The sequence below is a fragment of the Quercus robur genome, chromosome 2 (assembly GCF_932294415.1).
Source record: "Quercus robur chromosome 2, dhQueRobu3.1, whole genome shotgun sequence".
Lineage (NCBI taxonomy): Eukaryota > Viridiplantae > Streptophyta > Magnoliopsida > Fagales > Fagaceae > Quercus > Quercus robur.
Window position 1 is genome coordinate 28,308,011 of NC_065535.1, and position 15,482 is coordinate 28,323,492.

A 15,482-nucleotide genomic window follows, 5' to 3' on the forward strand; every position below is an offset into this window, starting at 1 on the left:
GCCTTTTAAATCAATGGTTGGGATTTGTCCAGAAAGAGTGATGAGCAAAATCACCCACAAGTATTCTAATAAGGGAAAAAGTTAATTGATGCTCTAAGGATGTTAGTTTAGGAAGTACTTTTAACAAAAAAATAATGAGAAAGAAAAATTCAATTTATTTTTTGATAATCTTTTATATTTCTCATAAAATAGTATCCAAATTTTTCTAAAATGATTTATAATCTTGTTACTGGGTACTATTAAGAAAATTTTAACATAATTTTTATAAAAAATATTAAAAAAATTGTCAAAAAAAAATTAATTAATTTTATCTTCTTCTTTTTTAATAAAAAGTTTTTAAAAATATTCTCTGACTGTCACCCTAACAAATGCCTTAAATGGAATCAAAACACTCTGGTTAATTAACATTTAACCACATGGACTCAATAACATATTAACAATATATCTTATGTTTATGTGCATGTATGCCACGTATCTCTCAGAAAAAGAAAGAACATATATAGTGTGTTCACATACACTGAAAAGAGAAAACGTCCATCAAAGTTAAGTAAAAGTTGTTCACCTAAAAAAAAGCTTTCATCAATTTGGAATGGTGATCACGTGAAGGATGTCGGAGAACAGTTTTTGGGCCCCAATTAACAACAGTTTCCCTTTTATCGTAACCGCCCTTCACAACTGAATCCTCATCAATCTGATCTCACACAAATCACATTTCCATTGCTTCAAATATAAGTTTTTTTAATTGTTTAATGGGTAAGAGTTACGTTCCTGTTTTTATATTCTTCTTTTAAGACTTTGTCAAGTATTTTTTTTTTTTTTTAATAAAAATTTACTTTTTAGTTAAATAATCACATGATTGTATTTAAAAAAAAAAAACATAAAAAATAACATTCAAAATACAATATATATAAGTTTTGTTCTTATTTTATTAGAGTTTTTATAACTTAATAGGTATTTGTTATTGTTTTCAATGTCAAAATTTAGGACTTAAATTTCAGCTCCTTACAGTAATTATATATAATAAAAATTACAATATTTTATTTTATTTTTGAAAATTATGTCCATCTTGTTTGTCAAAGATAGTCGTTAATAAAGTCATCTAAAAAGCATTAATTCAAAGAATGACTATGGTGAATCTGTGACTGTAAGCCAGCAAGCATCTTTAGATTCTTTACCCTTTAGTATCGACCGCCTCTTTTGTAAAAGAAAAAAAAAGTTTAACCACGTCGGCGTTTGCTAATAAAAAAAAAGTTTTAATACTATTTTATAATATATATATATATATATATTTATATATGTTTTTTTTTTTATGGGAATATATTTATATATGTTAAAAGTATTTTCTAAATGGATGCCAATAATTAACAATAAGTGAACTAGTTGGCGCTTTTGCTAGTATTTTAAGTTCATTTCAAGAAAATTTTCAAATAACATGGTATGTATGAGTTGGAGACTATTATACATAATTAAAAACTTGAAAATATCATAATACCCGGGGGGGGGGGGGGGGGGGGGGGGGGGGGGGGTTGCGGAAAGGGGCTCTTGGCTTTTTAAAAATCTTCTCACTGTAATTTTTTTAATAAATTTAGTGTCAGATTTTTTTTTTTTTTTTAACACAATTTTATTAAAGAGTTAGTGGTGAAAATAAATTTAGTGTCAGAAATTTTTTTTTTAATTTTAACACAATTTTATTAAAGAGTTAGTAGTGAAAATAAAATAATAGGTGATGTTTTTTTTTTTAGAAGGAAATAATAATAATAATAATAATAGGTCATGTGAGTCCATAATTTCACCATTCATAAATTATAACATAACAAAGTTGTGATAAAATTGAAACTCTAAAAAAAAAAATTGTGATAAAGTTGTAGAAAAGTTATCACTACTTACTTACTTTTTTTTTTTTTTTTTTTTTTATTTATACATATTAGATCGGTTTCTTAAAAAAAAAAATAAAAAATAATGTCTGTTACTATCCTCGTTTGTAGGAAAAAAAATCAGTGAACTGGAAGTGCAGTTTTTTTTTTTTTTTTTTCGTAGTGTATATTCAAAATTTTCAACCAGAAACTAATTACTGATTTTTTTTTTTTTTTTTTAGTACAAGTACCCATACTCAAACTAAGGAGCAAAACCTGGTCGAATCTGAGACAAACACGAGTGCCCAACCGCTTGGCAACACCTGGGTTTGAAGTGCAGGGTTATATACACAGGCTATATAAGATGAAATAAGTTATAGCACTTTCAACAAATTCTGCTCTACTTTCCGCTATTCTGCACCGTCTGCACACTCAACTTCCTCCCATCATCTTCTCAAAATAAATCAATAAAAAACTTCCTCCCATCATTTTCTCTTTTCCTCTCAAGTTTATAACTTTCACAGTTGTGTGCCCACATTGTCTTGTAGCTGAGAGTGAGAGAGAGCCTCCCACTCCTCACCCCTCACCCATCACAGTGCCGTTTTCACAAAAGGGTCCCCATATTTGAATTCCTTTTCATTTTAATGACGCATCAAACTTGCTCCAGTTACACCTTTACTCTTTTTTAATATTCTCTTTAGATAGGTCTCTCATTGTTCACCACCAATCATTGCTCTCATTTTTTCTCTGCTACACATCCATGGACCTCTGTAGATTTCACTACTGCTTGTCAAGACTCATTTTCATCTCAGGTACTCCCTCTTACCATTACAAATTTTGCAACTTTTTTTATTTTTTTATTTATTTATTTTTATCTGGGTTTGGTAAATTTTCTAACTTTTTCATTTGGATTTAGTAAATTTTCTAACTTTATTCCATTTTTTGCTTTTGGGTGCGTGTGTTTGTGTACAAGGCATTGTGTTTCCTGTAATGGTTGCTTCAATTGGAGTAAACTATGGTCAAATTGCAAACAATCTACCATTACCAGAAAACGTAGTACCTCTAGTGAAATCAATTGGTGCCACCAAAGTCAAGCTTTACGATGCAGATCCAAGAGTTCTCCAAGCGTTTGCTAACACTGATGTGGAATTCATGGTGGGTTTGGGCAATGACTTGTTGGGCAAAATGAAAGATGTAGACAAAGCTCAAACTTGGGTCAAGAGCAACGTCCAAGCCCACCTCCCAGCTACCAAAATCACTTCCATTTTTGTTGGTAATGAAGTCTTAACCTTCAATGATACCATTCTCACTGGCTGTCTTGTCCCTGCAATGCAAAGCGTACACACTGCACTTGTTAATCTTGGGCTGGACAAGCAAGTTAGTGTCACTACTGCTCACTCCTTAGCTATTCTTGAAACCTCATATCCTCCCTCTTCCGGAGCTTTTCGACGCGATTTGACCAGCTGCATAACCCCGATCTTGAACTTCCATGCCAAAACAGGTACACTGTCCCAACTCCATTGTTACTATGTTGCTGTAGTCATATTAACAGCTCTAATTGTTTTGAGTAATTTTAGAACGATCTTTCTTCACAACTTGGCAATTAGTAAGTTGTAATTGATCTGGGTGTGGTTTCATTGACACCATTTTTATGAATTACTAATTAGTAATCATCGTAAAAAAAATTGCCAATTGTGAAAAATGTTTTTTTTTTTTTTAATTTTAAAATGAATAATTATGGGGTATTCTTAATTGTTAATTGAATTGTTTTTGGCATAGAATAAAATACTGTAGTTTGACATCCATTACCAAACGGTCGTCCCTAACTTTACCAGTGAAGCTGACTGTTGTGCAGTAAATTGCTCCACAAATAGTTCAACACACACGACACGGGCGAAACAGTAATACAGTGCTTCTAGTGAAATATAATTTTAAAGTACATGCTACCATGTAAATCTTTCAATTCCTTAAAATTACAATTAAGTCTAGAGAATTCATTAAAATTACAATTAAGTCTTAGAATTGAAAAAAATTTCACAACTGTCGATGTGTCAAGTTAATAAAAAGTGATGCAGTGGTAGATTCAAACAAGAGACAAGACTCAATAAGAACTTGTCAACTTAGTTGCTGTGAAAATTATTATGTATATAGTATTACTCTTGTTGAAGTCAACTATAAATCATAAAACGGGTCCTCTCCATTTCGAGTCAATGTAATGCCGTCAATGTTGGATTTTTTTTCTATAAACCTCATGTATTTTGTAATTTTGTTTTTCAATAGGTTCACCATTCCTCATCAACGCATACCCATACTTCGCATACAAGGCAAGCCCAAAACAAGTGTCATTGGACTTTGTTTTGTTCCAACAAAACCAAGGAACTATAGATCCATCAACAAATCTCCACTATGACAACATGTTGTTTGCACAAATAGACGCAGTTTATGCAGCACTAGCTGCCCTGGGTTACAAGAAACTACCCGTTCATATTTCGGAGACGGGGTGGCCATCCAAAGGTGATGAAGACGAGGCTGGTGCAACCCCAGACAACGCAAAGAAGTACAATGGGAATTTGATGAAGCTTATGAGCCAAAAGAAAGGGACACCTATGAAACCTGACTCAGACCTCAACATTTATGTGTTTGCTATGTTCAACGAGAACATGAAGCCCGGTCCAACTTCAGAAAGGAATTACGGGTTATTTAAGCCTGATGGAACACCTGTGTACTCGCTTGGAATTGCCTTAAGCAACAGTACATTTAGTAACACTACAAGTTTCGGTGGATCTAGTGGGAGTTCTGACACGCCAACCTCGTCACAAGGCAGTTCTTCCACTGGTTATTTGACCATTTCGTCTGCTACTACGGTCAGTTTTTGTTCATTTTGCTTTGGGAGAAATTACATGATACCTCCAAATTTGTTTGGGCATAGATTAATTTCCAACAATCCTATGCACATAACCTAATTTCACATTTTGTCTACTTATGATGGGAGAAGCTTCATTTTTATATGCATCGAACTGTTTTTATTATGCACGCCAATCATAAATTGACACATAAGTTGAATACAAAATTGAGTGTCTCAATTAATGTTTAGTTTTGGATCAAATATTGTCATTTATACTATGTCACATACCTAAGAATTACTTGAAGAATATATGTTGTGATTGGTATTAATAAAGTGGTGAGTCATGGGTTCATGTAAAATTATGAAGGTCAATGGCACTATTCAATTTCCCTCATCACAATCAAATATCCTTTTTTTTACATACCTAAAAAACAATCATATAATATGTCCCATCAAAATTTGTGAAAACTTGTATTTTAAGATTATTAACATACACATGATCACTCTTATCAAAAAAAAAAAAAAAAAAAACATACACATGATCACCGCAATCAGCACATAACTAGTTGGTTGGGTTTGGACCGTTGGAGGAATTTATAGAAGGAATGGACCTTTTTGTCAGTCTTAATCAATTTCTGTTACTGTGGTTAAAAATAAAAACTACAGGGACTTACTTTGTAATAGTTATCTAGCTAAACCAAACGTAGCCATAGTCTCTCTTTCTTTATGTTTAGTACTGTTTTTTAGTGTGTAAAAGTGCAGTCATGGTGAGCCATAGTGAGGTACCATGTGCACTGTGTAGTGGTGCCATACTTTTCACCCGTTGATCATCTTCTACATTACTAAAAATCTTGATTAGATTTTTTACCAAAATTTTATGTTATGTAATCAGTGAATGAATGAATGAACTTTTTGAAAACGTTGATGACGTGGTCCCGAGTCATAATTGATAGGGGACATGTGGTGTACAGATCTAAAGCTCTTGGAATCTCGAGGCACATTTGTTATTATTGAAAGCCTCACAAAATGTTACCGTTCCGCATTTATAGAATTGTCCAAAGTGTTTGGCAAGAACTTAAAACTAAATCTTAGTTGTCCGAAACATATTAATGATAATCTGTTCTAGAATAGAAATTAACAAAAAAAAACTTTATATTAAAAATCGTGCATTTTTATTTTTAAATTTATGGTCGGTCATATTAATATTTTGAGTTTTGGTAATTGTTTTTAATTGATTAAACTAACACAAACGGTGCTTTATTGGATTGATTTCAGAAAAGATACCCATTGGTTGGCCCAGTATCCTTTTTCTTTATGTTTATGATCAAATTGTTGCTGTAAAGTTTGATTAGCTGAGCGTCGGAAAATATCCATCTACTGTTAAAAGCAATGGAGAGGAGAGAGTAAAAGAGAATAAAGAGGCAGCTTCAGAGTCAAGAAAAGGTGAAAAATTCTTTGTTCTATTTCTTTTCTTGTACGCGACTTAAATGTTATAGGAATCAATGAATCATCATCTTCTTCAACAACAATCATCTTTATTTAAATTTGACACCAACAAAGTGCATCTTTCTCCTGTGTACATGTAAATTCGCATCGCAATAGGCCCTACAATAGGTAAAGAGTCTCAGACAATTGGGCACATGGAGGCATTTTCCCCCCACCACTTAAAACAATTTTCTTTCTTTTGATGATAATAAAGGGATTGTAGGTAGCTGTGTGTCACTACTTTTTTCTTTTTAGTTGGCACTAAGCTGTAACTTTCTCTTCTTTTTTTTGGTTATTGCAGGAAGATATTTCAGTGTCGCAATAATTTTAAAGGGCGTTAGGTTTGTTGATGAAGAGTTCGATAGTTTAAAAGAGGTGGACCCACAATTCTATTAGAGTGTAGTTTAGATTTATCAATTTGTTGTTTGTTGTATCTCCTTTTTCATCGCTGTGAACAGGGTGTTATTATCTTTTATTATTATTATTAATGTTAGATCAATTTGGTGTACAATTAAACTTAAGTAGTGGGTATTTTGGTTGGTCTAGAGCCACTTTCAGTGTGAACTTTCGTCATGTTATGATTGATTAATCATAACAAGAGCTGTTGAAACACAACATCATGCATGCTTTTCATTTTTGTCTTTTCTTTGCGCTTTTGTCTTAAAACCTACTGCAAGCGTGACAAATCAAAACAAAATCTTTGCCTGATTACATTACACGGCAATGCCACGACATTCTAGATATGATCATATAAAACCTTAAAATTTTGAATAATTTTCAATGGAGTAAAAGACCAAACAACCCAATAGAAAGGTACCGAAAAAGAGATATTATGAATCGAATATATACATCTTTCCCACACTGTATATGATAACAAGGAAGACCGCTCGCTTATAATAACTTGTATTTTTTTAGTTTTCTTTTCTTTGAATTTGCTTTTACCAATTCCACTCTAACCATCACGTCAAGCAAACTTCATTAAATGCAGTATCTATCAAAAAGACAATCTATCCACAAGTTTATCAGCTCAGAAAGTGATCCAAATGCTGCTTGTCCAAATTCCATGCGAATCTACTTGATTGGCCTATGCCTCAAAACAAAAATGCTTCTTACACATGGTTACAAAAATACATTTCATATGTACACTAGAATTTCATTATTCACATCAGAGCTTGGCAGAAAGTATCGACCCAACCCTTGCCCAACAACATTAAGCCTACTGTCTAGCCACAATGACCTGATATGAACTCATCATAAATCTACAGCGACCTCAATCGGATTTCCAGACCATAACTAACTAACTGTCTTGCTAGAAATGTACATGGGAGGATGCTGGACTGCTCGTATCAGATCATTGCATAGCCTCTTCCAGAAGAAATCATATGAAAAACTAAATGTTCTACAATCTAGAATTACATGGTCCTTTACCCTGTCTCATCTAAACTAGCAGAGGCCTCACTTCCTAATGGACATGATCCACCTCCCTGAATCTCATCCTCACTGAATGTGCTCTCTTCACTAGAATCAGAAAACTGTCCAACATCCTCATCGGAGATCATATCAGCCTTCCTCGTCTTTCTAATATCCTTTATTCCCCTCCCCTGCAGGGCCAATCGCCTGCGTTTTCGTGCTTTCCTCTTGCCCTTGGGATACTCTTCCCTTTGTGAGTCCAGGCTCTTACCATCTACCTCCTTTGCTCTCCTGCTTTTGCCATATTCATTATCCTCTGATTCGTCCGCATCAGACTTCCGCTTTTTTCTACTTGAATTTGTCTAGTATAAAATAGTGTAAATCCAGATTTTAGTTCAGAGGATACCAAGTGAAATCAGTTCAATGGCAATAGAAACATAGACTAGAAATTCCAAGCAGGTAAATATGCAACTATAAATTTTTCAAGAGAGTGCTAGTCTAGCAAATTCTACTTTCAAATAAAGGTACAGGAATCAAAACCACTGATGGTCCAGACAAAGTTTTAAATACACAATTCTTCTACTTAACTACTGAATTCTTCCCACCACATTCTGAGAGACTAACATCATCATCATTGTTACCACCAAGCTACACCTATTCAGCCTTTAGAAGACCTAAAAATCCTCAACATGGGAAGTCTTAGGACTACTTAAGCTACAAGTTCACTACAATGGTTGTAGCGATGTTATGATTTTCAGGGAAAATTGATGACATGAAAAGCTTGTTAGTCGTTGAGGGTCCATATTTGCTTGTTATTTTCAGTCAACCATTATTGTCCATTTGTCCTTCTCAGTCCTCTTTTTTGTTTTTTACTCACTTTAACTGCTCAAGTCACAGTGGTGAGAACCAATTGGGCAAATTTTTTCTTTCAAATCAACATTCAGTAAAAGTTTGGGTCAGAGTTTTCCAATTGAACTAGTGTACTCAACAGTGGCAAGGATGACATGTTTTGAATATACATTGCTACACGAACAGGAACGTAAATATTACTGGCAAAAAATTTCACACGCATACCTTGGGACCACGGTCAACCAACCGAGCCCACTCATGACGGTTCCTCAGGCAATCAAGAACAGCCTGAGAATGACTTGAATATGCATAACGCTCTCCATTATGCTTCCTCAAGTTATGCCAGTGCTGTGAAGTAAAATACAGCAGAAAAATGAGAATCTAATTTCTTCTAAATTCACAAAGGGAAACTAATAAATCTATAGAAAATTAGTCGGTGAAAGAAGAGACATACTGGGAGGACTGCATTACAGAGTTCCTCATAAGTCATGCGCCTGCCTTTGCTCATAATCTCATTGATCAAGCCTACACATAATAAAAAGGATTAGAGAACAATGAAAAGGTGAAAGAAATAGGATACGCTGCTTTTCTTTTTGAGTTGATCCTTTTACAGCGGAGAACACTATGTGCAAATATAATGCTCCTGACTACTTACCAGGTAAAGTGCGATGAACAGGACCCCCAACTGCTCCTGTATCATCATCAGAGGTATTCCTGGGTGAATTGCGTATAGATGACAAATTACGTTCATTAGCTTCAGTAGAGGAAGATGGGCCACTGTTTGTAGTTGCTGTGGAAGCAGGAGGGATATTCTTCTTAACAGAATGGAACACTGTTGGGGATCCATTTTCCTCACTCTTGGTGGAAGCATCTGCTGTGTGTACCATGTCTTGTCTCCTCTGATCAGAAGATGGCACTCTGTCTGTCCTTTTAGCTTCATCATCATGCTCACGAGAACTGCGGAACCCATCTTTGGATGTGTCTTTGTATTTTCTTCTAGAAACCTATAAAATGTACCAACAATGAGTTCAGTTACTAGAGCCAACCCCCTGTTAAACACTTATGTTGCCAAAGACAGCAACTACATATAAAGAGAATACTGACAAAGTGTCATAAAATTACAAGAACACCACACATCTTACCAAGTTATGATCTTTTCCTCCAGAGCTAGATGAGCGCTTTATTAGAATGCTTGTCGCACTTGAAGATGACAACTGAGGTAAGGTACCTGCATGGCGCATACGTGGCACACGAGGTACTCTAGGAGAACTATTGAGTTCTTGATGCAAAAGTAAAGCAAGCTGCCAAAAACAAATAAAGATCACATCAAACACAAAATAAGGGAAAAATTTTAATTTAAAAAAAAAAAAAAAGAAGAAGAAGAAGAAGAAGAAAAAAGAACATTCGGCTCAAACCTCTTCATCACTGAGGGTTGCAGGAGAATTTGAAGGTGGAGGATGCGTGGATGGTCCATGATTTTGATTCATCTTAGATGACAGCTGGAAATTTGCCTGGTTAAACTTCTCACCTCTTTGTGGTAGACCTGAAGAGTGAGTCTTATTTTGTGCATGTAAAGACTTCTGCTGATGCAGCGATACAGCAGACTCACCTGGGCTTGTAGCAGCAGAAATATTCTGTGCTGAAGACACTTTATCTTTAGAAGATGAGTTATCTTTAGAATCTGATACAGTTCGCTTTGGAACAGAATCGTGTGAAACCCTGCTAGAGTGTGATGCTTTTAAAGCAGAATTTTCAGAAGATTTTGGACGCTCTTTTTCTGCATTCCTAGGCAAGTCATCCTTCTCTTCATCCTTGACCACATCACTTAAAGCACGATCTTTCTTATTGCTAAGATTGGAGTCAGGTGTTACTCGTTGCTTGGTGATAGGATTGGGATTCTGAGCATCCACAGGTTTGGAGTCGTCAGTAGAGGATGGTTTGGATGAGGTGGAAGAAGATTTTCCAACACATACAACCATTTTACGCTGGTTGGGTAGCACTGGGGCATTTAAGATAGCTCCACCAGATCTCGGACGCTCTTCAGCAGACACCAATCCATGTTTGGCATCCAAAGGAATATTTTTTGCAGACGCAGAACCTTCTGAGCCCACCAATTCTCGTTTAAGCTGACAAGGACCACCAGACAATTCATCAAATTTATCTGTATGGTGATCAATAAGTCCGTCTAAACTTCTTTCAGCATCTTGTGCCTTATGGTCGCTGGATTGTGAACTGGTTACCACTGCATCATTCATTTTAGAATTTTCAGACATTTGCTCAGAAGATATCCCTGTCTCTTTTGCATCACCTAGAGGAGAAGACCGTGTATTCGAAAGACCCCTAGAATTCTCATCATCTTCTTCAGTTTTCACTTTAACATTTGGCTGAACAGAGCTCAGTGATGTGTCACTGTTAAAATCTTGAAGAATCTGATCGTCTTTAACTTCCGGTGCGCTGGTAGCCAGATCTTCAATAGGTGGCCTCACATCGTTTCTAGCAGAAACTTCTGCACTATTTTCTATGTTATCATTTGACCCACTAGCTCCCTATTTTAAGAAACAAAAGTGTCACTTAAAACAGAATAGCTGAATTTTCTAGTAGCATACAATATGACACATACTGAGTAAATGTTGTTTGTGCCAGAGTTGCTACATCCACTAAAGCATGTGATAGATAAATAAACTTTAGTAGGTTAAGCAAAATCTTGTAAAGTAAGGGCGGCACTATTTTCTATGTTATCATTTGACCTGCTAGTTCCCTATTTTAAGAAACAAAAATGTCACTTAAACAAAATAGCTGAATTTTCTAGAAGCATACAATATGACACATACTAAGTTAATGTTGTTTGTGACAGAGTTGCTACATCCACTGAAACATGTGATAGATAAATAAACTTTAGTAGGTTAAGCAAAATCTTGTAAACTAAGAGCGGTATAGGATGCACTTAAAAGTAAACCAATTACATAAAACAAAATACAGCAAGCCCAAGTAACGTATCCAATTTTAGCAATCCTATATCCTAGGGTTTAGATAGTGGAAACAGACTAATAACCTTAGGTGACATAGCTCTCTATTGTTAGAGATATATTCCACAGAATAGGTGATGTGTAAGAGCACATGAAGCGTACTCACTGAGATGTACGTGCATACCAACCTAACAGGTGTATTAGATTCAGGACCCATTTCAAGGGGGAGGGGGCGCGGGGGGGATAATCACCAGAATCAGTTAATTGCTTATGAATAAGAGGATTCCAAGGTTTTCACAACAATAACAAAGCTACAACTTTTAGGACGGGGAAAGCCTCTAGTCTGAAAGTACATAAATTCATATAAGTTATAAGAAGCTTATAGAGTTGTCTACTTGTTGTACACATCCTGTATGCGATGTTTAGACCCTTTTGGCACTTCTTAAATAAATTTTATTACTATTTTTTTTTATTAAAAAATATAGCTTAGAGAGATAGAATTCGAAATGAGGAAAATTGCTTAAAGATAAGGGTGGCTCCTATTGATGAAAATATGAGATGGCTTGGTGATGTTCAAAGAAAAGCAATTAATGCACCAATGAGAAATGAGCTTATTCAAGTTGAGAGAATGAAATAAGGTAGAGGAAGACCAAAAGTAACATTAATAGAAGTAGTAAAAAAGGACATGTCAATTTCGGAAGTAATTGAGAGTACAAAAATTTTGGCCTAAAGCTTGGTTGTTGTTGTTGTTAGCTTATAGAGCTGAATTTTTGGTTTTGAGTTTTGACCTTTGCCAGGTTAAGGGCTTATTAATGTTTTGAGGCCACATTGGTTAATTATTATTGAATATTTATGGTGCACAAATGAAGTCCTATTCATTAATTTGGATCTATATTCAACAGCAGTCTCATATATATGGTCTTTACTTGTTTATCTTCCAAATTTACTTGGTTTCATTGCTTTGCAAAACAGCGAACCCTTATAAGTGAAGTGTTAATATAATTGAAACTAAGTACTAGCAAAATAATGTGAATGCATTCCCTCGTGTTTGTGATTGACCTTTGCCAAATTGCCTATGGCTTCCTCACTCTATCTCGTATTTATTCTTCTTTGACCTTCTTTAACTTCTAAGCAAACTCATGCTTTAACTGCATCAATGACAGCCTATAAATATGTTATCAACTCAAGTTTTATAAATCTTCAGGCTATTATCATCTTTTTCCCTTTAAATTTGTAACCATAGTTATTAAAGAAAGTAGTTAAACCTAATTTAGACCCAGCATGAAGAAGCCTTGAAGAAAATTTTTTTACTTTGCAGAACAATACGGCCATCCTTCAAATACATTCTGGATAGTCAGATTCTGAATGATTATCTTTTGTGGGTAACGAGGGGGAATGGTGATAAGGACAACATTAACCATGGGCCAATAGTGGTGTAGCAGTGGGTGCAGTGGAGTATAGCAATATAGAGCAAATTTCAAGGCTGCCTTGATTTGCGATATTATAGTGAAAGACTCAAAATTAATCCAAGTACAAGGTGAAAAACTATTATTTACTACAACCATACCTCGTCTTTAATGGGAACACCAGCCACATTGCTTTCTAACAATGATGCAACACCATCAACAATTTTTGGAGAGCTCTCAACTGCAATAGGTACTTTATCGCTATCTTTTTCTCCCTTGAGACCAGCTCCAGCAGAGGACACACACCTAGGAAAGTCAGAAGGTAAGGCTTCCGAAGAGTGAGCAATAGTAGCTAAGTTGTTCTTGAGCTGTTCCACATTATTGTCTACTGCGAGATTACCATCAGGTACATGCTCTGGAACCACAGAAACCTTCAAATTCTTGTTCTTAATACTCTTACTTTCATCTTTAACAAACTTCGGACCTCTGTCTTCATAAAATTCCAATTGTTTTGCATCACTTGTGGGTGTAAACACTAGTAATAGAAATGAAAACAAAAAGTTGGAGTCAACAAGCGCATGTCAACTAGTGCTACATGCGGTGCACCATCTAATATTTTGCCACTAATATATAGCTAGACAAGAATTGATAAACACCAGTTTGTAGTACAAATTAGAGATTAAATATGAAGTAAAAAATGAATATAATTAAAGCATGGATTGATTACAAATGATTTCCAAAGCATTGCAAGGTACATAAAATCACCTGTTTTAGAAGAATGTGAGCCTCTCTTCCTTGCATCTGCCTCTTTCTCAGCAATTCTAACTTTCTTCTTCCCGTTCCGATCTTTAGATGGCCCCAAATCTTCTTTCTTCCGCTTATTGGCTTGTACTACAACAGGTCGAAGTAAGCTCCTCTCCTTCTTTGCACCATTCTGCACACGTCTAGCATCAAATTCCTCACTCTCCCACTTCTTCATCTCCTTCAAAGGCGCCTTCCTATCACCGCCACCTTCCTCACCCCTGCCTCTCACGCCAATGAAAGCTGTAACAGGTGCAGTAGCCAAAACTCTCTCCTTCGACAAGGAGAACAAGACCCCAGCCCCCTTATCAACAGGATTCTCATTTTCATCCTCAATCCTAGAATCACCCTCTTTCTTCTCATCCCAACAAGGAAACTCCCTATACTGAAAATTAAACTTCTTGGGCACACACCCGGTACATTTCCACAACTCAGGAGTAAAAACCGACGACAACCCACTAAACAATCCGGGATCACCACCCGGAATCCCCTGAACATGTACCCTCTCCTCAATGGGTATATCAGTCCAAAGCCTAAAAGGGCGGCGAGGCGGCCCATTAGTTGCAAAAGAATTCTCCATTCTCATAGTCTTAGTAGGAAGCTCAACCAACAACTGAGCAACCTCAGTCTCCTCACTAACATTCCTATTATTCTTAATCTTACATTTATCACACACAAATATATCATCCCCCTTCACATACCGCGAGCACCGCGTGTGCACCCACACGCCACACTCATCACAATTCACCATCTCCTCCCCATCGTCGAAATTGACACCACACACACAATCTACAGTCCATGACTCGTCAACCCAATCGTCCGGTGGGTCCGTACTCTTACACCGCTGTGACCGACCCGTCATACCTAACCTAACCCCCCTCCCTCTCTCCCTCTATTCAATTCAGAAAAAAAAAAACTCTATCAACAACACCAAGCCCTAAACCTAAACCAAAACCATAATCGAAATTCAAAAACAATGACTAGAATAGAAACTGAAACTGAAACTGAAACTAAAACCTAAATCCCAATTCACAAAGTTTTCCTATTTTGTGGAGCAATTTAAGTTTGGGAATCCAAAACATAAGCGACAAAGAATAAAAAATAAATAAGAATTATGAGTACCTGGGGAGCCTAGAAGATGAGAAATTGTTGTGAAATTCCGTGAAAGAGTGATTTGTGAGAGTCTCTCTCTCTCTCTCTCTCTCTCTATCCACACGGGAGGAAAATGAAAACGAATTCCCGGAATTGAAAGTGAAATTTGGAGAAGAGGGATTTGGATTTGGCGTCCGTGTAGTGTAGTGTAGTGTAGGTTTGACTCGGTGAAAATGCAATGTGGGTCGGGTCGGAATCGAAATAAGAAAATGTGTGGTGGGCCATGGTGGAGGGACAGGCAGGCCCACGATACGTTAAAGGCTGCTGTATCTGTATCAAATAAATGAGAGTGTCAGAGTCTGGGTTTTGGTTTTGCTTGACTAGTTGACAGCTCACAAACCCTATTTATAGTATATTCTGTTAATCCTGTTTACCATTTGAATTATTTTTTATTAAGATACAATTATATTTTTGTTTAATTTTTTTTTAAAAGCCCAGTAAGTTTTTTTAAAATTAAGCTCCCCCAAATGAACATAAGTACATCTTGTGAAAATTGTGTATCGTTTATTCTTTTTTAAAGTTGTAAATTGATGATGCCGAAAATGCTCAATAAGTTGCACTGTTCTCGCATGCCCTAAACAAAACCTACACAAAAAAGAATAAAAAAGATCCTACAGAAAGTACTGATATGGTACTGACCAAAGACCCTCTAAAGGTTAAGTTAGAGAACTTTCCCAACTCTAGAGTGCCAAAACTGGAGTAAATTATACGTACC

At 35.8% G+C, this 15,482-nt stretch overlaps 2 protein-coding genes across 4 annotated transcripts; one reads left to right on the forward strand and one right to left on the reverse strand.

Moving 5' to 3' along the window:
• The first annotated feature begins 2,144 nt into the window (after positions 1-2,144).
• On the forward strand, positions 2,145-6,747 carry LOC126713186 (glucan endo-1,3-beta-glucosidase 11-like). Of its 2 annotated transcripts, XR_007651297.1 has the most exons (5): positions 2,146-2,665; positions 2,827-3,354; positions 4,134-4,717; positions 5,974-6,141; positions 6,485-6,747. XR_007651297.1 is itself a non-coding variant. In XM_050412869.1 (4 exons), exons 1-4 carry the CDS (start codon positions 2,614-2,616, stop codon positions 6,037-6,039), a joined length of 1,230 nt encoding a protein of 409 aa, XP_050268826.1. In that variant the 5' UTR covers positions 2,145-2,613; the 3' UTR covers positions 6,040-6,142. The 2 variants fall into 2 exon arrangements, 1 of the variants encoding a protein (XP_050268826.1); XM_050412869.1 differs by lacking the exon at positions 6,485-6,747 and having other exon boundaries at positions 2,145-2,665; positions 5,974-6,142.
• Positions 6,748-7,233: 486 nt separating this feature from the next.
• On the reverse strand, positions 7,234-14,927 carry LOC126713185 (uncharacterized). Of its 2 annotated transcripts, none has more exons than XM_050412868.1 (9): positions 14,738-14,927; positions 13,580-14,507; positions 12,976-13,349; positions 9,858-10,988; positions 9,585-9,743; positions 9,098-9,446; positions 8,897-8,967; positions 8,668-8,790; positions 7,234-7,955 (listed from the first exon to the last, which is right to left on the reverse strand). In XM_050412868.1, exons 2-9 carry the CDS (start codon positions 14,475-14,477, stop codon positions 7,608-7,610), a joined length of 3,453 nt encoding a protein of 1,150 aa, XP_050268825.1. In that variant the 5' UTR covers positions 14,478-14,507; positions 14,738-14,927; the 3' UTR covers positions 7,234-7,607. The 2 variants fall into 2 exon arrangements, with proteins under 2 accessions (XP_050268825.1, XP_050268824.1); XM_050412867.1 differs by having other exon boundaries at positions 13,580-14,558.
• Positions 14,928-15,482: the final 555 nt, after the last annotated feature.